General features: G+C 40.3%; 3 protein-coding genes across 7 annotated transcripts in view; 2 read left to right on the top strand and 1 right to left on the bottom strand.

The window, feature by feature from the left end:
- The window catches only part of map3k5 (mitogen-activated protein kinase kinase kinase 5), a 144868-nt gene that overhangs the window by 22772 nt on the left and 98978 nt on the right, over positions 1-23118 (bottom strand). The window lies entirely within an intron of this gene.
- On the top strand, positions 6709-8550 carry LOC125802206 (TOG array regulator of axonemal microtubules protein 1-like). The gene is made up of 6 exons (XM_049479456.1): positions 6709-6988; positions 7113-7395; positions 7557-7662; positions 7793-8028; positions 8164-8319; positions 8418-8550. The coding sequence occupies exons 1-6, from the start codon at positions 6745-6747 to the stop codon at positions 8533-8535; spliced, it is 1143 nt and encodes a 380-aa protein (XP_049335413.1). The 5' UTR covers positions 6709-6744; the 3' UTR covers positions 8536-8550.
- On the top strand, positions 13197-20234 carry LOC125802198 (TOG array regulator of axonemal microtubules protein 1-like). Of its 4 annotated transcripts, none has more exons than XM_049479441.1 (6): positions 13197-13502; positions 13627-13909; positions 14071-14176; positions 19240-19475; positions 19611-19766; positions 19865-20234. In XM_049479441.1, exons 1-6 carry the CDS (start codon positions 13259-13261, stop codon positions 19980-19982), a joined length of 1143 nt encoding a protein of 380 aa, XP_049335398.1. In that variant the 5' UTR covers positions 13197-13258; the 3' UTR covers positions 19983-20234. The 4 variants fall into 4 exon arrangements, with proteins under 4 accessions (XP_049335398.1, XP_049335389.1, XP_049335391.1 ...); XM_049479432.1 differs by lacking the exon at positions 14071-14176 and adding an exon at positions 19004-19109; XM_049479434.1 differs by lacking the exons at positions 13627-13909; positions 14071-14176 and adding exons at positions 18560-18842; positions 19004-19109.

Below are 23118 nucleotides of genomic sequence, written 5' to 3' on the forward strand. Positions count from 1 at the left end.
ATATATCCGGAAGGACTAATTTGCATATGGTGGCCATATTGTTTACAAATTTCAACTTTTTCTTAATGAATATTGAAGGCCATGCTCTCACGAGTGTTTTGATACCAAACATGCCAGGATTGATCAAAATTCCTAGGACTAGTTCGCAAAAGTATGTTTTGCATATTATGCAAATTAGCAAAAAATCTATATAGACGGAAGTGCATGGTCCAAATTGGAAAGTTGTAGGTATTGACCCAAGGAATCCATCAAACAAAGAATTTTGAATGTAGGTCTTATGGTTTTTGAGTTATTGAGAAAATTGTGAAAAATGAATTTCCTTGTTTATAGCGCCACCACTTGACCAATCGGTGCCATTTTTGTTGTCCACCGAGATGCACTGATCCTACATCTACCTACCAAGTTTCATTTCTCTATGACTTACGGTTTAGGCTGCACAACTGTTTTTACAGGAGAAAAAGAATAATAATAATAAATATAGCCGCAAGCGGCAATCATCGGGTTCAAGCACCAACTGGCACAATGGTGCATACTAGAGAACTGAATGGTGATGTGTAAAAAGGGCTAATATGATTGGAGATGCCCTGTCACATTTAGAGATTATTAAAAATTTTTCACCTGTTATTAATGTTGAGCAGAAGCCTTTCAACGTGATCAGTGCTTAAATTGTAAATTGTAATTGTAATGTCAATCTAGTGAAGTTTGTAGGATATTCATCAAGTGAGTTAGAACTAGTCAAAATGTGTCTACATGTTATTGGTATTGATCAGGTGGTTTCAACCAGAATGTTTACAAAGTGGTGTTCAGATTGACCTTTTGACCTTTGCAAAACAAGCTGAAATGTTTTACCAAACAAGTTTACATTAACACAAATGAGTTCATTGTCTGACATGACATGTAATTACAAAGTTATTCTAAATCTAGTTCTGAATTAAATGGCGCTTCATCAAACAGCAACTGGCACAATGGTGCCTACTAGAGCATAGGATGGTGATGTGTAAGAAGGTGTAACACAATTGGAGACACTCTGTCACATTGAGAAATTATCAAAAGTCTTTCACCTGTTATTAATGTTGAGAAGAGGCACAAAGGAGTGCATGTTCTGATATGACATGTAATTACAAATATATTCTAAATCTAGTTCTGTATTAAATGGCGCTTCATCAGAGTGATATTGTACAGAGGTCTTTGACATTGTGAGATTACAGCAAATACTGCAGAGTTACAGCAATTTAGGTTGAAAATTTCAAGGACGCTCAGACTGCTTGATGCCTGGACACTATTGTATGTGAAATTTTCACAAATGTTTTTATTGAATCTTAACCTAGAGACTCTACAGTGTGCAACAAGTCTGAAATGGCGGTGATAGGCCAAATATCCAGAGACTAGTATCAATATTGCTATTTTCAAACAATTAGCAGTTCTGAATAAACAAAGCACTTTTTAAACATAGTTGTATTGACAAATTTGTCAGAGCCACTGTACTAAATATGGCACAAACATTTAGATGTCAAAATAGTATAGTATGATTGACATGTATTCGATTTGTTGGAACAGCGCCCCCCAGTGGTCGGATTGTTTCAGCAATTTGCAGGTCACTACAGCGTCTCCACCTGAACATAACTGCCAAATATCATCCAGATTGGGCAACATTCAGCCTGCCAAAATGTCTGCTGAATGCTGATTGGCTGATGGTGTTCAGCCATGTTGATTGATTAAGTTGCCCTTTGAACATCCTTTAGAGGCTGTATGACAGATTCTGCATGCAAAGTTTCAGCTTGCTAGGTTGCACGGTTGCTGAGAAACAGTGTTCCAAATTTAACAATTGAAGTGAATGGGGCATATATCCGGAAGGACTAATTTGCATATGGTGGCCATATTGTTTACAAATTTCAACTTTTTCTTAATGAATATTGAAGGCCATGCTCTCACGAGTGTTTTGATACCAAACATGCCAGGATTGATCAAAATTCCTAGGACTAGTTCGCAAAAGTATGTTTTGCATATTATGCAAATTAGCAAAAAATCTATATAGACGGAAGTGCATGGTCCAAATTGGAAAGTTGTAGGTATTGACCCAAGGAATCCATCAAACAAAGAATTTTGAATGTAGGTCTTATGGTTTTTGAGTTATTGAGAAAATTGTGAAAAATGAATTTCCTTGTTTATAGCGCCACCACTTGACCAATCGGTGCCATTTTTGTTGTCCACCGAGATGCACTGATCCTACATCTACCTACCAAGTTTCATTTCTCTATGACTTACGGTTTATGCTGCACAACTGTTTTTACAGGAGAAAAAGAATAATAATAATAATAAGAAAAATCTTAGCAAAAACAATAGGGTTCTACGCACCTTCGGTGCTTGAACCCTAAATATAGCCGCAAGCGGCAATCATCGGGTTCAAGCACCAACTTGCACAATGGTGCCTACTAGAGCATTGAATGGTGATGTGTAAGAAGGTCTAATATGATTGGAGATGCCCTGTCACATTTAGAAATTATCAAGTTTTTCACCTGTTATTAATGTTGAGCAGAGGCCTTTCAACCTGATCAGTGCTTAAATTCACATGTAACTCTAGTGAACTTTGTAGGATATTCATTAAGTGAGTTAGAACTAGTCAAAAGGTGTCTACATGTTATTGGTATTGATCAGGTGGCTTCAACCAGAATGTTCACAAAGTGGTATTCAGATTGACCTTTGAACCTTTGCAGAACAAGCTGAAATGTTTGACCAAACAAGTTTAAATTAACACAAAGGAGTGAATGTTCTGATATGACATGTAATTATGAAGTTATTATAAATCTAGTTCTGAATTAAATGGCGCTTCATCAAGCACCAACTAGCACAATGGTGCCTACTAGAGCATAGGATGGTGATGTGTAAGAAGGTCTAACACAATTGGAGACTTTCTGTCACATTTAGAAATGATCAAAAGTCTTTCACCTGTTATTAATGTTGAGAAGAGGCACAAAGGAGTGAATGTTCTGATATGACATGTAATGACAAAGTTATTCTTAATCTAGTTCTGTATTAAATGGCGCTTCATCAGAGTGATATTGTACAGAGGTCTTTAACATTGTGAGATTACAGCAAATACTGCAGAGTTACAGCAATTTAGGTTAGAAATTCCAAGGACGCACAGATTGCTTGATGCCTGGAGAGTATTGTATGTGAAATTTTCACAAATGTTTTTAATGAACATTTACCTAGAGACTCTACAGTGTGCAGCAAGACTGAAATGGAGGTGATAGGCCAAATATCCAGAGACTAGTTTCAATATAGCTATTTTCAAACAATTAGCAATTATGAATGAACAAAGCACTTTTTAAACATAGTTGTATTGAGAAATTTGTCAGAGCCACTGTACTAAATATGGCAAAAACAATTAGATGTCAAAATAGTACAGCATGATTGACATATACTCGTTTTTTTTGGAACAGCGCCCCCCAGTGGCCGGATTGTTTCAGCACTTTGCAGGTCACTACAGTGTCTCCACCTGAACATGACTGCCAAATATCATCCAGATTGGGCAACATTCAGCCTGCCAAAATGTCTGCTGAATGCTGATTGGCTGATGGTGTTCAGCCATGTTGATTGATTAAGTTGCCCTTTGAACATCCTTTAGAGGCTGTATGATAGATTCTGCATGCAAAGTTTCAACTTGCTAGGTTGCACGGTTGCTGAGAAACAGTGTTCCAAATTTAACTGTTGAAGTGAATGGGGCATATATCCGGAAGGACTAATTTGCATATGGCGGCCATATTGTTTACATATTTCAACTTTTTCTTAATGAATATTGAAGCGCATGCTCTCACGAGTGCTTTGATACCAAACATGCCAGGATTGGTCAAAATTCCTAGGACTAGTTTGCAAAAGTAGGTTTTGCATATTATGCAAATTAGCAAAAAATCTGTATAGACGGAAGTGCATGGTCCAAATTGGAAAGTTGTTGGTATTGACCCAAGGAATCCATCAAAAAAAGAATTTTGAATGTAGGTCTTATGGTTTTTGAGTTATTGAGAAAATTGTGAAAAATGAATTTCCTTGTTTATAGCGCCACCACTTGACCAATCGGTGCCATTTTTGTTGTCCACCGAGATGCACTGATCCTACATCTACCTACCAAGTTTCATTTCTCTATGACTTACGGTTTAGGCTGCACAACTGTTTTTACAGGAGAAAAAGAATAATAATAATAATAAGAAAAATCTTAGCAAAAACAATAGGGTTCTACGCACCTTCGGTGCTTGAACCCTAAATATAGCCGCAAGCGGCAATCATCGGGTTCAAGCACCAACTGGCACAATGGTGCATACTAGAGAACTGAATGGTGATGTGTAAAAAGGGCTAATATGATTGGAGATGCCCTGTCACATTTAGAGATTATTAAAAAATTTTCACCTGTTATTAATGTTGAGCAGAAGCCTTTCAACGTGATCAGTGCTTAAATTGTAAATTGTAATTGTAATGTCAATCTAGTGAAGTTTGTAGGATATTCATCAAGTGAGTTAGATCTAGTCAAAAGGTGTCTACATGTTATTGGTATTGATCAGGTGGTTTCAACCAGAATGTTTACAAAGTGGTGTTCAGATTGACCTTTTGACCTTTGCAAAACAAGCTGAAATGTTTTACCAAACAAGTTTACATTAACACAAATGAGTTCATTGTCTGACATGACATGTAATTACAAAGTTATTCTAAATCTAGTTCTGAATTAAATGGCGCTTCATCAAACAGCAACTGGCACAATGGTGCCTACTAGAGCATAGGATGGTGATGTGTAAGAAGGTGTAACACAATTGGAGACACTCTGTCACATTGAGAAATTATCAAAAGTCTTTCACCTGTTATTAATGTTGAGAAGAGGCACAAAGGAGTGCATGTTCTGATATGACATTTAATTACAAATATATTCTAAATCTAGTTCTGTATTAAATGGCGCTTCATCAGAGTGATATTGTACAGAGGTCTTTGACATTGTGAGATTACAGCAAATACTGCAGAGTTACAGCAATTTAGGTTGAAAATTTCAAGGACGCTCAGACTGCTTGATGCCTGGACACTATTGTATGTGAAATTTTCACAAATGTTTTTATTGAATCTTAACCTAGAGACTCTACAGTGTGCAACAAGTCTGAAATGGCGGTGATAGGCCAAATATCCAGAGACTAGTATCAATATTGCTATTTTCAAACAATTAGCAGTTCTGAATAAACAAAGCACTTTTTAAACATAGTTGTATTGACAAATTTGTCAGAGCCACTGTACTAAATATGGCACAAACATTTAGATGTCAAAATAGTATAGTATGATTGACATGTATTCGATTTGTTGGAACAGCGCCCCCCAGTGGTCGGATTGTTTCAGCAATTTGCAGGTCACTACAGCGTCTCCACCTGAACATAACTGCCAAGTGTCATCCAGATTGGGCAACATTCAGCCTGCCAAAATGTCTGCTGAATGCTGATTGGCTGATGGTGTTCAGCCATGTTGATTGATTAAGTTGCCCTTTGAACATCCTTTAGAGGCTGTATGACAGATTCTGCATGCAAAGTTTCAGCTTGCTAGGTTGCACGGTTGCTGAGAAACAGTGTTCCAAATTTAACAATTGAAGTGAATGGGGCATATATCCGGAAGGACTAATTTGCATATGGTGGCCATATTGTTTACAAATTTCAACTTTTTCTTAATGAATATTGAAGGCCATGCTCTCACGAGTGTTTTGATACCAAACATGCCAGGATTGATCAAAATTCCTAGGACTAGTTCGCAAAAGTATGTTTTGCATATTATGCAAATTAGCAAAAAATCTATATAGACGGAAGTGCATGGTCCAAATTGGAAAGTTGTAGGTATTGACCCAAGGAATCCATCAAACAAAGAATTTTGAATGTAGGTCTTATGGTTTTTGAGTTATTGAGAAAATTGTGAAAAATGAATTTCCTTGTTTATAGCGCCACCACTTGACCAATCGGTGCCATTTTTGTTGTCCACCGAGATGCACTGATCCTACATCTACCTACCAAGTTTCATTTCTCTATGACTTACGGTTTAGGCTGCACAACTGTTTTTACAGGAGAAAAAGAATAATAATAATAATAAGAAAAATCTTAGCAAAAACAATAGGGTTCTACGCACCTTCGGTGCTTGAACCCTAATAATAATAATAAGAAGAAAAATCTTAGCAAAAACAATAGGGTTCTACGCACCTTCGGTGCTTGAACCCTAATAATAAGAAGAAGAAAAATCTTAGCAAAAACAATAGGGTTCTACGCACCTTCGGTGCTTGAACCTTAATAATAATTTATATTACAGTAAGTGAGGAGAGTTTAATGTAGTTATGTCAGTAATCACACATTTTTAAAATAATATATCAAATGTTCTGATTGCTGCCTTTTTCCTCTGTATCTGTTCTTTTGTTCACTGATTGGATTACACTGTTGGACTGTCTGCATTACCAGCCAGTGCTGGACGTTAAACTCATGTTATGCTATTGTGGCGCTAATATTATGTATATTTATATAGTATATATTATTTATATATGATTATTATTACTACATTATTGTGCTAACATTGGGCTAACATTTTAAATGTAAACAAATTGCACTGGGCAAGTCACCTAGGATACGGTGGTGACATCACCAAGCCACTGTACATAAGGACTTGTGTCTCTTATTATTCCATCAGTAGGTGACTATACACCTACTGTATTGGACAACTGAGGCTGATCTCCATTTAAAGATGGATTTTCGGGGAAACTTTGAGCCCTTTTTTCCACCGCTGCCGCCCTCTGGACCTCGTCCCATCATGCCCAAGACTCGCAGGGGTCTGAAGGTGCTGAAACCGGAATGGCTGGAGGACTCCTTCACATATGAGGAGTTCCTTTCCAGACCATTTCCTCAGCACCCCGCTCCTCCACCTGGACCTCCGCCTGTCACTACCCAGCCAGACATGGTGAATAAAGAGCCGGCCTACTATTCACCGGGTAAGTTCCAGTTTTGAGTGTCCCTAACTAATCTCTTACTTATTTATTCCTTACTAACTAATTCCTTACTAATTAATAACTTACTTGACCTTACTTCTTCCATTCATCGTTTAAATAATAACAGGTAGCAGGATCCCGATCCTAGACAGGCGGAGGAAGCAGAGGCCAGTCCTCGCTGTGGAGCAGCCTACAATCAATATGGCTGCCCACAGCATCCAGGACAAAGCTGCACAGGTGGAGAGAGCCCGCAGGAAGCCCAAAATTGTCAGGGCAGCTCCTCAGGCTGTTGAGAGAGGTCAGGGACTGGAGCAGCCACCGGTGCTACCAGCCCTGACCCGGGAGGAGCCCCTCAACAGGCCTGGGGAAGCTCTCGGCCAGGCTCTGTGCCTGCTGCAGGACGAGGAATGGTAAGATCTTTACTAATTCTTTATTTCTAACCGAGCAGTGATAAGTTTCAGAGTAGTGCTCAGACTAGAGTTATAAGAGCTGAAGATTACTGAAAACATTAGAGACCATCTTCCAGATGTGTTTAATCTATAATTCTCTGCATGTTTTGGTTGTAAAACAGGGAAAGAAAAACCGAGGGACTGCGGCTGGTGCGAGCTCTGGCTCAACACCATGCTGATGTGGTGCTGCCGGAGCTCCACAGCGTCAGCACAGCCGTCATTGAGGAGGTAAGAGTTTATAACACACTACATAAACACTCTCCAGCAGCTTCTTCTGTAATGATATGATTCAGAAACTGATTCAGAGTTCAATAGACCGAGGCTTAGTGTGCTGCTTCTGTTGTCTCCACTTTCTCAGATAAAAAACCTCAGGACATTAGTCTCTCGGGACGCCATTTACACCATGGCTCACCTGTTCCATCACCTGCAGCACAGTATGGACAGCGAGGTCGAGGGCGCCGCTCGCACCCTCCTGCACAAGGCTGGTGAGGCCAGTCTGTTTATTAAGGAGGGTGTGGAGCTCGCCCTCAGCATGATGGTGCACTCCTGTTCGCCTGGCCGAGTCCTGCGCGGGCTGCTGGCCGGTGGATTCAGGTAAATATAAATTCATGATACTTATTCATTACTAGCGTTGAAATAAAACTCTGAAAACTAAATCAAGGAAGTGCCACCAGGTCATGTGATCATGTGTATCTATCTGACTGAGCTCGTTCACTCTCTTCTGTCCAGACACAGAAACCCTGCCACCAGGGCAGCCACTGCACTATGCCTAAATAGGCTAGTGCATGTGATGGGGGCATCCCGTGTGCTGAAGGGCAGGACATTTACCAGCAAGATCCTTCCTGCCATCAGCACACTGGCGTTCGACGCTGCCCAGGAAGTGAGGTAAGCAACTGTCTGCTTTAATCAACCTAAAGCAACCACAATCATCTGATGAAGGAACCAGAACTAAATCCACTAACTGTTGTTTTCTTTCTCTACAGGACTCCTGCCCGAGCCGCCTTACGGTTTTTGGGCGGGCACAGAGAGGCTGCGGCAGCGGTGGAAAAATTTGTTTCCATTAGAGATCAGGCCTCAGTTAAACAATTACTTGTAAATTAATCAAATCAAATTAATCAGTTGTACAGTTTTTGTATATAGTTTAGATGTATTCGGTGTTCAGCTGTTCAGAGTGGGTTTGGGGTGAAATCTCTGTTCTAGAGAAGCTTACAGAGTCAGAGCTGTTCACAGTGGTGGAGACAGGAACCACATCTGAAGAGGTGGTCGAGGCAGGGACTCCACTTTCTTACCAGAGGTGGGGTCTCTGCTTGGCGGGAAACGCACCGGCCCTGTGGCATCAGGACATCCCAGTCAACCAGCTGGGAATGTCCTGGCCCCAAAACAAGCCCTACAAAGCTTGTGAGGGGTTCGCCCAGGGCCGGCCGGCGTCCCCCAGCCACTCTTTTAGAGCCAGTCCACCCTTCAGACATATGGGTCCTGTCTCCATCACTCTGACCAGTTCTGACTCGGTCAGCTTCTCTGGAACAGAGTACACCTGAACACCGAATACATCTCATCCATTTGTATTTTTATCATTGCAAAATAAAAATCATTAAAAAAATCATTGTCTCTGTCATTATTCAAATAAGTAGAAACTATTCAGATAGACAGATAGACAGTAAAGGTCTGTAGGGATGTATAAATAACAACCATATGCATAGACAGTAATAAACAGACAGACAGGTAGAAAGTAAAGGTCTGTAGGAATACAGATATAATAACCACAGACAGATGCATAGACTGAATTATAACACTAGCCAGTTAGCTCTTTTAAATGTATGAATACTTTATATAACTTGAAGGACAATATTAATGCAGACTGAACTGACTGTATTTATTAACTGGAGAAACAAGGGAAAGTTATAAACTGATAAACAGCTGCTTAAAATACATTAATGGCTCTAATGGCTTCAATAACATCATATTGTAATTTGACATTAAACTTGTGTCTTACTCGTACAATAGAGCTTCTGAGAAATCTCTCTTTTGAATACTTACACACTGAGGATTTTAGGTCCATTTATAGTGTTTATAGATCTATTTACCTCTCCTGTTATGTTACGGGTCAAATTGACCTGTTTTCAAGTTTAAAGATGTAAAAAAAAAATGTTGAAAGTATTTTTTAAGTATGAAACTTTTTCTGCTTGCCTTAATTAGTGTAATCATAGACTGTGAATAGCTGGACAGAGCATCGTCTCTCAAAAGTAAAGCCCCCACAGGTCGGGCGCCCCCTGCTGTTCGGTTACAGAAAGCTGTGTAACCCCACCCATCCCCATAGGTTTCAAGGGCAAAACAGACAACTTTCAATCACATTTTTTTCTAATATACTGTAATTCTACCTCCTTTATTTAAATGCAACAGCTAGTGTAACCTCTACTTATATTGTCACATTTTAATATCCCCACATAATTCGTTTTCTAAAACGTTATGCAGCTCTATTCAAAAAGGTGTGGCTATTGAAAAATGGCTGGTTATGGGCGGGACCAATAACAGACCATCAGCTCCTCTCTGCAGTCTGTGACCGCGAGGCAGCCCTCAGGGGCGGGGTTATTCAAATGAGAAGGCTGTCTCTCCACAGTCTTTCTCTCTGCTCTGGTCTCTACTGCACAGACTCAGGTATCAGGATCATCAACACGGCGGAAGGTTTTGGCTTCATTTTCACTGAACGAATGGGAACGGAGACACGATGTTCATCTTTTTTTACAGTCTCTGAGTGTAATCAACATATAAAATAATACGTATTCAGTGGTGATTGAAAGCACAAATACATTCTTGACAGGGGACTAGCATAAACCTGCTTTGAGCTCCATTTTATAAGCTTACATGATAAAAGAAATAAATCTTATATAAAGCTGCTTTAAGCCCCATCTCATTAGATTACCGTATTTTTAGGACTATAAGGCGCACCGTATTATAAGGCGCACGATGAGTGAACGGTCTATTTTTAGTGTTAGTCCATACACAAGGCGCACTGGATTATAAGGCGCACTAAATGAAACTTTATTTATATCAGTAACAATAACTCTGAGCAATAAATCCTTCACAATATCTGTGAAAAATAACAACATCTCTGAGCAATAAATCAACAAGCACAGCAAGTACGTATTACTCCGCGACGCTCCTGACAACGGTAGCCAACGCTCCGACAGACCATAATATTATGTTGAAGCACAGCAAGTACGTATTACTCCGCGAGGCTCCTGACAACGGTAGCCGCAACGCTCCGACAGACCATAATATTATGTTGAAGCACAGCAAGTACGTATTACTCCGCGACGCTCCTGACAACGGTAGCCGCAACGCTCCGACAGACCATAATATTATGTTGAAGCACAGCAAGTACGTATTACTCCGCGAGGCTCCTGACAACGGTAGCCGCAACGCTCCGACAGACCATAATATTATGTTGAAGCACAGCAAGTACCGCATTACTCCGCGAGGCTTCTGACTATAATAGCGTGTTGTGCCGAATTCGGTGAATAAAACGGTTTTAAAACAGAGATAAAGATTGGATAAGTTTCATTTCTGGATGAAGTGATTTCCAGCGCTGTTTGGATATAACTGTGGATTACAGGAGACTGGATTGATGGATTCTCTTTAGTCTGGACGCGTTTTGAAGGTAGGACCTGTGGCTGAGCGCGGGTGTGTGTTCGGGGGGTGGCGGCAGTGACCGGAGGTTACCCCAGGACAAAAGGAGAGCCTTTTATTACTGGAAACATGCGCTCTGACGCAGCTCTAATTCATGAAACATACATCCTACAGTAAAAGCACAGTTCTGGAATCCGGAGAGCCAGACGGTTCGAATGGTGTATGACATGACTGCATTCGATGAAATATGGACGAACGATAAACGCAAATATGAGAGTTATGAATTATTAAAATCATAACCAAGGCATATTTCGCCCTAAATGTTTATTTTCTGAAAGGATATTCCGCTAAATAGGCTAAATAGCTCAAAAGCAGAGATTCTAAGCTTTAAAATGGTATATTGGATGTCTATATTGAACCTGTAACTGTTCATAACTATTCAGAAACACAGCCAGTTATGAAATATTAAATATTTCTGGCCCGCCGGTGGGCCAGCGCGTGTTAAGAGGTTAACTTTACTTAGAAGTGGGCGCTAAAAATAAACAGTTTGTGCTATTACCCCAGAACGGGTGGAAAGGAAAGTTTACCGGCACCTTGTTCTGGCCACGGAGCTACAGCCTGAACCACAGCCGAGAGGCAGTACGGCAGTCAAAGGTAACCGCGCGCTAGCCCAAGAGGGGGATCTTTTTCTGGCGTGGGTGAGGAATTCTGCACAACAGAGCGCCGTGTACCACATAAAAATCGAGGTCAGTAAACACAAGCAAAATCCATACACAAGGCGCACTGCATTATAAGGCGCAATGACGATTTTTGGGAAAAAATAAGTATTTTAAGTGCGCCTTATAGCCCGAAAAATACGGTAATATGATTTTAAAAGTGTTAAGAGAAAAAAAACTAGCCCTATTTAAAAAAGGTAGGAACATAGAATTAGATGCACACCAGCAAGAGTATGTGTGAGAAAGAGTTGCCAGATAGAAAACAACCTTTAAGGTAAAAGAATAAAAAACCCTAATATACATGCTTTAACTTAAAAAATTACTATAGTCCGGAAAAAGCAACCCTTTTCTATGAGTAACATTTCATAAATAAGTGTTTTTATACAATTACCATTTTTGTAAAATCTGATTTTAAAAACAATAATAAATTTACCTTGCTTACAGTACTGCAATATACTGACATATATATTGAATCAAACTGCTTAAAAAAGGGTAAAAATCTAAACGCTATGACAACTGGAGTGGGTGCCAGGTAATCAGTGCTAAGCTAAATGCTAACCTGCTAAACAGCTTCAATCCTATTTAACGTCTTACATTTTTATTTACAAATGTAATAGTAAGTATCATTTTAAAAATGCGTTATTTAACCACTTTATCCTCCACCTTAACCAGGCAGTACTGTGAATAATGCAAAAAGGCGCCCCCCCAACACCACAGAAAACTGTATAAAATGTACAAAAAGTTCTTTAAAGTGAAAATTAACATTTCTTCATATGTGTAATAACGTGCTCAACAGGGTAGATCTTGAGAAATGTGTTACAGAGTGATACGAGTGAGAAAAATTAAACTAAGGGACAGAGGAGACAGGCTTTTGCTAGTAGGTGTTTTCAGAAGAAGCTGAAATTTTAAATCAAAACAAGCCCTGTGCTGGAAAGCTGATGGATAAGCCCTGTCAAAATCATGTCAAAATCTGCATTTAATAATAATAATAATAATAACAACAATAATAATAATAATAATAATAATAATAATAATAATTAGAATTTATATTACAGTAAGTGAGGAGAGTTTAATGTAGTTATGTCAGTAATCACACATTTTTAAAATAATATATCAAATGTTCTGATTGCTGCCTTTTTCCTCTGTATCTGTTCTTTTGTTCACTGATTGGATTACACTGTTGGACTGTCTGCATTACCAGCCAGTGCTGGACGTTAAACTCATGTTATGCTATTGTGGCGCTAATATTATGTATATTTATATAGTATATATTATTTATATATGATTATTGTTACTACATTATTGTGCTAACATTGGGCTAACATTTTAAATGTAAACAAATTGCACTGGGCAAGTCACCTAGGATACCGTGGTGACATCACCAAGCCACTGTACATAAGGACATGTGTCCATTATTATTCCATCAGTAGGTGACTATACACCTACTGTATTGGACAACTGAGGCTGATCTCCATTTAAAGATGGATTTTCGGGGAAACTTTGAGCCCTTTTTTCCACCGCTGCCGCCCTCTGGACCTCGTCCCATCATGCCCAAGACTCGCAGGGGTCTGAAGGTGCTGAAACCGGAATGGCTGGAGGACTCCTTCACATATGAGGAGTTCCTTTCCAGACCATTTCCTCAGCACCCCGCTCCTCCACCTGGACCTCCGCCTGTCACTACCCAGCCAGACATGGTGAATAAAGAGCCGGCCTACTATTCACCGGGTAAGTTCCAGTTTTGAGTGTCCCTAACTAATCTCTTACTTATTTATTCCTTACTAACTAATTCCTTACTAATTAATCCCTTACTTGACCTTACTTCTTCCATTTATCGTTTAAATAATAACAGGTAGCAGGATCCCGATCCTAGACAGGCGGAGGAAGCAGAGGCCAGTCCTCGCTGTGGAGCAGCCTACAATCAATATGGCTGCCCACAGCATCCAGGACAAAGCTGCACAGGTGGAGAGAGCCCGCAGGAAGCCCAAAATTGTCAGGGCAGCTCCTCAGGCTGTTGAGAGAGGTCAGGGACTGGAGCAGCCACCGGTGCTACCAGCCCTGACCCGGGAGGAGCCCCTCAACAGGCCTGGGGAAGCTCTCGGCCAGGCTCTGTGCCTGCTGCAGGACGAGGAATGGTAAGATCTTTACTAATTCTTTCATTCTAACCGAGCAGTGATAAGTTTCAGAGTAGTGCTCAGACTAGAGTTATAAGAGCTGAAGATTACTGAAAACATTAGAGACCATCTTCCAGATGTGTTTAATCTATAATTCTCTGCATGTTTTGGTTGTAAAACAGGGAAAGAAAAACCGAGGGACTGCGGCTGGTGCGAGCTCTGGCTCAACACCATGCTGATGTGGTGCTGCCGGAGCTCCACAGCGTCAGCACAGCTGTCATTGAGGAGGTAAGAGTTTATAACACACTACATAAACACTCTCCAGCAGCTTCTTCTGTAATGATATGATTCAGAAACTGATTCAGAGTTCAATAGACCGAGGCTTAGTGTGCTGCTTCTGTTGTCTCCACTTTCTCAGATAAAAAACCTCAGGACATTAGTCTCTCGGGACGCCATTTACACCATGGCTCACCTGTTCCATCACCTGCAGCACAGTATGGACAGCGAGGTCGAGGGCGCCGCTCGCACCCTCCTGCACAAGGCTGGTGAGGCCAGTCTGTTTATTAAGGAGGGTGTGGAGCTCGCCCTCAGCATGATGGTGCACTCCTGTTCGCCTGGCCGAGTCCTGCGCGGGCTGCTGGCCGGTGGATTCAGGTAAATATAAATTCATGATACTTATTCATTACTAGCGTTGAAATAAAACTCTGAAAACTAAATCAAGGAAGTGCCACCAGGTCATGTGATCATGTGTATCTATCTGACTGAGCTCGTTCACTCTCTTCTGTCCAGACACAGAAACCCTGCCACCAGGGCAGCCACTGCACTATGCCTAAATAGGCTAGTGCATGTGATGGGGGCATCCCGTGTGCTGAAGGGCAGGACATTTACCAGCAAGATCCTTCCTGCCATCAGCACACTGGCGTTCGACGCTGCCCAGGAAGTGAGGTAAGCAACTGTCTGCTTTAATCAACCTAAAGCAACCACAATCATCTGATGAAGGAACCAGAACTAAATCCACTAACTGTTGTTTTCTTTCTCTACAGGACTCCTGCCCGAGCCGCCTTACGGTTTTTGGGCGGGCACAGAGAGGCTGCGGCAGCGGTGGAAAAATTTGTTTCCATTAGAGATCAGGCCTCAGTTAAACAATTACTTGTAAATTAATCAAATCAAATTAATCAGTTGTACAGTTTTTTGTATATAGTTTAGATGTATTCGGTGTTCAGCTGTTCAGAGTGGGTTTGGGGTGAAATCTCTGTTCTAGAGAAGCTTACAGAGTCAGAGCTGTTCACAGTGGTGGAGACAGGAACCACATCTGAAGAGGTGGTCGAGGCAGGGACTCCACTTTCTTACCAGAGGTGGGGTCTCTGCTTGGCGGGAAACGCACCGGCCCTGTGGCATCAGGACATCCCAGTCAACCAGCTGGGAATGTCCTGGCCCCAAAACAAGCCCTACAAAGCTTGTGAGGGGTTCGCCCAGGGCCGGCCGGCGTCCCCCAGCCACTCTTTTAGAGCCAGTCCACCCTTCAGACATATGGGTCCTGTCTCCATCACTCTGACCAGTTCTGACTCGGTCAGCTTCTCTGGAACAGAGTACACCTGAACACCGAATACATCTCATCCATTTGTATTTTTATCATTGCAAAATAAAAATCATTAAAAAAATCATTGTCTCTGTCATTATTCAAATAAGTAGAAACTATTCAGATAGACAGATAGACAGTAAAGGTCTGTAGGGATGTATAAATAACAACCATATGCATAGACAGTAATAAACAGACAGACAGGTAGAAAGTAAAGGTCTGTAGGAATACAGATATAATAACCACAGACAGATGCATAGACTGAATTATAACACTAGCCAGTTAGCTCTTTTAAATGTATGAATACTTTATATAACTTGAAGGACAATATTAATGCAGACTGAACTGACTGTATTTATTAACTGGAGAAACAAGGGAAAGTTAAAAACTGATAAACAGCTGCTTAAAATACTTTAATGGCTCTAATGGCTTCAATAACATCATATTGTAATTTGACATTAAACTTGTGTCTTACTCGTACAATAGAGCTTCTGAGAAATCTCTCTTTTGAATACTTACACACTGAGCATTTTAGGTCCATTTATAGTGTTTATAGATCTATTTACCTCTCCTGTTATGTTACGGGTCAAATTGACCTGTTTTCAAGTTTAAAGATGTAAAAAAAAATGTTGAAAGTATTTTTTAAGTATGAAACTTTTTCTGCTTGCCTTAATTAGTGTAATCATAGACTGTGAATAGCTGGACAGAGCATCGTCTCTCAAAAGTAAAGCCCCCACAGGTCGGGCGCCCCCTGCTGTTCGGTTGCAGAAAGCTGTGTAACCCCACCCATCCCCATAGGTTTTCAATGGCAAAACAGACAACTTTCAATCACATTTTTTTCTAATATACTGTAATTCTACCTCCTTTATTTAAATGCAACAGCTAGTGTAACCTCTGCTTATATTGTCACATTTTTTATATCCCCACATAATTCGTTTTCTAAAACGTTATGCAGCTCTTTTCAAAAAGGTGTGGCTATTGAAAAATGGCTGGTTATGGGCGGGACCAATAACAGACCATCAGCTCCTCTCTGCAGTCTGTGACCGCGAGGCAGCCCTCAGGGGCGGGGTTATTCAAATGAGAAGGCTGTCTCTCCACAGTCTTTCTCTCTGCTCTGGTCTCTACTGCACAGACTCAGGTATCAGGATCATCAACATGGCGGAAGGTTTTGGCTTCATTTTCACTGAACGAATGGGAATGGAGACACGATGTTCATCTTTTTTTACAGTCTCTGAGTGTAATCAACATATAAAATAATACGTATTCAGTGGTGATTGAAAGCACAAATACATTCTTGACAGGGGAATAGCATAAACCTGCTTTGAGCTCCATTTTACAAGCTTACATGATAAAAGAAATAAATCTTATATAAAGCTGCTTTAAGCCCCATCTCATTAGATTAATATGATTTTAAAAGTGTTAAGAGAAAAAAAAACTAGCCCTATTTAAAAAAGGTAGGAACATAGCATTAGATGCAAACCAGCAAGAGTATGTGTGAGAAAGAGTTGCCAGATAGAAAACAACCTTTAAGGTAAAAGAATAAAAAACCCTAATATACATGCTTTAACTTAAAAAATTACTATAGTCCGGAAAAAGCAACCCTTTTCTATGAGTAACATTTCATAAATAAGTGTTTTTATACAATTACCATTTTTGTAAAATCTGATTTTAAAAATAATAATAAATTTACCTTGCTTACAGTACTGCAATATACTGACATATATATTGAATCAAACTGCTTAAAAAAGGGTAAAAATCTAAACGCTATGACAACTGGAGTGGGTGCCAGGTAATCAGTGCTAAGCTAAATGCTAACCTGCTAAACAGCTTCAATCCTATTTAACGTCTTAAATTTTTATTTACAAATGTAATAGTAAGTATCATTTTAAAAATGCGTTATTTAACCACTTTATCCTCCACCTTAACCAGGCAGTACTGTGAATAATGCAAAAAGGCGCCCCCCCAACACCACAGAAAACTGTATAAAATGTACAAAAAGTTCTTTAAAGTGAAAATTAACATTTCTTTATATGTGTAATAACGTGCTCAACAGGGTAGATCTTGAGAAATGTGTTACAGAGTGATACGAGTGAGAAAAATTAAACTAAGGGACAGAGGAGACAGGCTTTTGCTAGTAGGTGTTTTCAGAAGAAGCTGAAATTTTAAATCAAAACAAGCCCTGTGCTGGAAAGCTAATGGATAAGCCCTGTCAAAATCATGTCAAAATCTGCATTTAATAATAATAATAATAATAACAACAATAATAATAATAATAATAATTAGAATTTATATTACAGTAAGTGAGGAGAGTTTAATGTAGTTATGTTAGTAATCACACATTTTTTTTTTTTAAATATCAAATGTTCTGATTGCTGCCTTTTTCCTCTGTATCTGTTCTTTTGATCACTGATTGGATTACACTGTTGGACTGTCTGCATTACTAGCCAGTGCTGGACGTTAAACACATGTTATTCTATTGTGGCGCTAATATTATGTATATTTATATAGTATATATTATTTATATATTATTATTATTACTACATTATTGTGCTAACATTGGGCTAACATTTTAAATGTAAACAAATTGCACTGGGCAAGTCACCTAGGATACGGTGGTGACATCACCAAGCCACTGTACATAAGGACATGTGTCCCTTATTATTCCATCAGTAGGTGACTATACACCTACTGTATTGGACAACTGAGGCTGATCTCCATTTAAAGATGGATTTTCGGGGAAACTTTGAGCCCTTTTTTCCACCGCTGCCGCCCTCTGGACCTCGTCCCATCATGCCCAAGACTCGCAGGGGTCTGAAGGTGCTGAAACCGGAATGGCTGGAGGACTCCTTCACATATGAGGAGTTCCTTTCCAGACCATTTCCTCAGCACCCCGCTCCTCCACCTGGACCTCCGCCTGTCACTACCCAGCCAGACATGGTGAATAAAGAGCCGGCCTACTATTCACCGGGTAAGTTCCAGTTTTGAGTGTCCCTAACTAATCTCTTACTTATTTATTCCTTACTAACAAATTCCTTACTAATTAATCCCTTACTTGACCTTACTTCTTCCATTTATCGTTTAAATAATAACAGGTAGCAGGATCCCGATCCTAGACAGGCGGAGGAAGCAGAGGCCAGTCCTCGCTGTGGAGCAGCCTACAATCAATATGGCTGCCCACAGCATCCAGGACAAAGCTGCACAGGTGGAGAGAGCCCGCAGGAAGCCCAAAATTGTCAGGGCAGCTCCTCAGGCTGTTGAGAGAGGTCAGGGACTGGAGCAGCCACCGGTGCTACCAGCCCTGACCCGGGAGGAGCCCCTCAACAGGCCTGGGGAAGCTCTCGGCCAGGCTCTGTGCCTGCTGCAGGACGAGGAATGGTAAGATCTTTACTAATTCTTTATTTCTAACCGAGCAGTGATAAGTTTCAGAGTAGTGCTCAGACTAGAGTTATAAGAGCTGAAGATTACTGAAAACATTAGAGACCATCTTCCAGATGTGTTTAATCTATAATTCTCTGCATGTTTTGGTTGTAAAACAGGGAAAGAAAAACCGAGGGACTGCGGCTGGTGCGAGCTCTGGCTCAACACCATGCTGATGTGGTGCTGCCGGAGCTCCACAGCGTCAGCACAGCCGTCATTGAGGAGGTAAGAGTTTATAACACACTACATAAACACTCTCCAGCAGCTTCTTCTGTAATGATATGATTCAGAAACTGATTCAGAGTTCAATAGACTGAGGCTTAGTGTGCTGCTTCTGTTGTCTCCACTTTCTCAGATAAAAAACCTCAGGACATTAGTCTCTCGGGACGCCATTTACACCATGGCTCACCTGTTCCATCACCTGCAGCACAGTATGGACAGCGAGGTCGAGGGCGCCGCTCGCACCCTCCTGCACAAGGCTGGTGAGGCCAGTCTGTTTATTAAGGAGGGTGTGGAGCTCGCCCTCAGCATGATGGTGCACTCCTGTTCGCCTGGCCGAGTCCTGCGCGGGCTGCTGGCCGGTGGATTCAGGTAAATATAAATTCATGATACTTATTCATTACTAGCGTTGAAATAAAACTCTGAAAACTAAATCAAGGAAGTGCCACCAGGTCATGTGATCATGTGTATCTATCTGACTGAGCTCGTTCACTCTCTTCTGTCCAGACACAGAAACCCTGCCACCAGGGCAGCCACTGCACTATGCCTAAATAGGCTAGTGCATGTGATGGGGGCATCCCGTGTGCTGAAGGGCAGGACATTTACCAGCAAGATCCTTCCTGCCATCAGCACACTGGCGTTCGACGCTGCCCAGGAAGTGAGGTAAGCAACTGTCTGCTTTAATCAACCTAAAGCAACCACAATCATCTGATGAAGGAACCAGAACTAAATCCACTAACTGTTGTTTTCTTTCTCTACAGGACTCCTGCCCGAGCCGCCTTACGGTTTTTGGGCGGGCACAGAGAGGCTGCGGCAGCGGTGGAAAAATTTGTTTCCATTAGAGATCAGGCCTCAGTTAAACAATTACTTGTACATTAATCAAATCAAATTAATCAGTTGTACAGTTTTTGTATATAGTTTAGATGTATTCGGTGTTCAGCTGTTCAGAGTGGGTTTGGGGTGAAATCTCTGTTCTAGAGAAGCTTACAGAGTCAGAGCTGTTCACAGTGGTGGAGACAGGAACCACATCTGAAGAGGTGGTCGAGGCAGGGACTCCACTTTCTTACCAGAGGTGGGGTCTCTGCTTGGCGGGAAACGCACCGGCCCTGTGGCATCAGGACATCCCAGTCAACCAGCTGGGAATGTCCTGGCCCCAAGACAAGCCCTACAAAGCTTGTGAGGGGTTTGCCCAGAGCCGGCCGGCGTCCCCCAGCCACTCTTTTAGAGCCAGTCCACCCTTCAGACATATGGGTCCTGTCTCCATCACTCTGACCAGTTCTGACTCGGTCAGCTTCTCTGGAACAGAGTACACCTGAACACCGAATACATCTCATCCATTTGTATTTTTATCATTGCAAAATAAAAATCATTAAAAAAATCATTGTCTCTGTCATTATTTAAATAAGTAGAAACTATTCAGACAGACAGGTAGAAAGTAAAGGTCTGTAGGGATGTATAAATAACAACCATATGCATAGACAGTAATAAACAGACAGACAGGTAGAAAGTAAAGGTCTGTAGGAATACAGATATAATAACCACAGACAGATGCATAGACTGAATTATAACACTAGCCAGTTAGCTCTTTTAAATGTATGAATACTTTATATAACTTGAAGGACAATATTAATGCAGACTGAACTGACTGTATTTATTAACTGGAGAAACAAGGGAAAGTTAAAAACTGATAAACAGCTGCTTAAAATACATTAATGCCTCTAATGGCTTCAATAACATCATATTGTAATTTGACATTAAACTTGTGTCTTACTCGTACAATAGAGCTTCTGAGAAATCTCTCTTTTGAATACTTACACACTGAGCATTTTAGGTCCATTTATAGTGTTTATAGATCTATTTACCTCTCCTGTTATGTTACGGGTCAAATTGACCTGTTTTCAAGTTTAAAGATGTAAAAAAAAATGTTGAAAGTATTTTTTAAGTATGAAACTTTTTCTGCTTGCCTTAATTAGTGTAATCATAGACTGTGAATAGCTGGACAGAGCATCGTCTCTCAAAAGTAAAGCCCCCACAGGTCGGGCGCCCCCTGCTGTTCGGTTGCAGAAAGCTGTGTAACCCCACCCATCCCCATAGGTTTTCAATGGCAAAACAGACAACTTTCAATCACATTTTTTTCTAATATACTGTAATTCTACCTCCTTTATTTAAATGCAACAGCTAGTGTAACCTCTGCTTATATTGTCACATTTTAATATCCCCACATAATTCGTTTTCTAAAACGTTATGCAGCTCTATTCAAAAAGGTGTGGCTATTGAAAAATGGCTGGTTATGGGCGGGACCAATAACAGACCATCAGCTCCTCTCTGCAGTCTGTGACCGCGAGGCAGCCCTCAGGGGCGGGGTTATTCAAATGAGAAGGCTGTCTCTCCACAGTCTTTCTCCCTCCTCTGGGCTCTACTGCACAGACTCAGGTATCAGGATCATCAACACGGCGGAAGGTTTTGGCTTCATTTTCACTGAACGAATGGGAATGGAGACACGACGTTCATCTTTTTTTACAGTCTCTGAGTGTAATCAACATATAAAATAATACGTATTCAGTGGTGATTCAAAGCACAAATACATTCTTGACAGGGGACTAGCATAAACCTGCTTTGAGCTCCAGTTTATAAGCTTACATGATAAAAGAAATAAATCTTATATAAAGCTGCTTTAAGCCCCATCTCATTTAAAAGTGTTAAGAGAAAAAAAACTAGCCCTACTTAAAAAAGGTAGAAACATAGAATTAGATGCAAACCAGCAAGAGTATGTGTGAGAAAGAGTTGCCAGATAGAAAACAACCTTTAAGGTAAAAGAATAAAAAACCCTAATATACATGCTTTAACTTAAATATATACTGTAGTCCTGAAAAGGCAACCCTTTTCTATTAGTAACATTTCATAAATAAGAGTTTTTATACAATCACCATTTTTGTAAAATCTGATTTTAAAAATAATAATAAATTGCCTTGCTTACAGTACTGCAATATACTGACATATATATTGAATCGGAACTGCTAAAAAAAAAGGAGGCAAAAAGCTAATGCTATACCAACTACAGTGGGCACCAGGAAATTAGTGCTAAGCTAAATGCTAACCTGCTAAACAGCTGCAACACTATTTAAAACTGAATGTTTGAACTAAAAATGTAATAATATAATCAACATTTTAAAAATGTGTTATTTAACCACTTTATCATCCACCTTAACCAGGCAGTACTGTGAATAATGCAAAAAGGCGCCCCACCCAACACCACAGAAAACTGTATAAAATGTACAAAAAGTTCTTTAAAGTGAAAATTAACATTTCGTTATATGTGTAATAACGTGCTCAACAGGGTAGATCTTGAGAAATGTGTTACAGAGTGATAAGAGTGAGAAAAATTAAACTAAGGGACAATAATAATAATAATAATAACAATAATAATAATATAGCCGCAAGCGGCAATCTGAGGGTTCAAGCACCAATTGGCACAATGGTGCCTACTTGGGCATAGAATGGTGATGTGTGAAAAGGTCTAATGTAATTGGAGATGCCCTGTCACACTTAGAAATTATCAAAAGTTTTTCACCTGTTATTAATGTTGAGCAGAGGCCTTTCAACATGATCAGTGCTTAAATTCACATGCAAATCTATTGAAGTTTGTAGGATATTCATCAAGTGAGTTAGAACTAGTCAAAAGGTGTCTCCATGTTATGGGTATTGATCAGGTGGCTTCAACCAGAATGTTTACAAAGTGGTGTTCAGATTGACCTTTTAACCTTTGCAAATCTAGTTCTGTATTAAATGGCACTTCATCAAGCACCAACTGGCACAATGGATGCATAGGATGATGATGTGTAAGAAGGTCTAACACAATTGGAGACACTCTGTCACATTTAGAAATTATCAAAAGTCTTTCACCTGTTATTAATGTTGAGAAGAGGCACAAAAGAGTGCATGTTCTGACATGACATGTAATTACAAAGTTATTCTAAATCTAGTTCTGAATTAAATGGCGCTTCATCAGAGTGAT

This window comes from Astyanax mexicanus, chromosome 1 (assembly GCF_023375975.1).
Source record: "Astyanax mexicanus isolate ESR-SI-001 chromosome 1, AstMex3_surface, whole genome shotgun sequence".
Lineage (NCBI taxonomy): Eukaryota > Metazoa > Chordata > Actinopteri > Characiformes > Acestrorhamphidae > Astyanax > Astyanax mexicanus.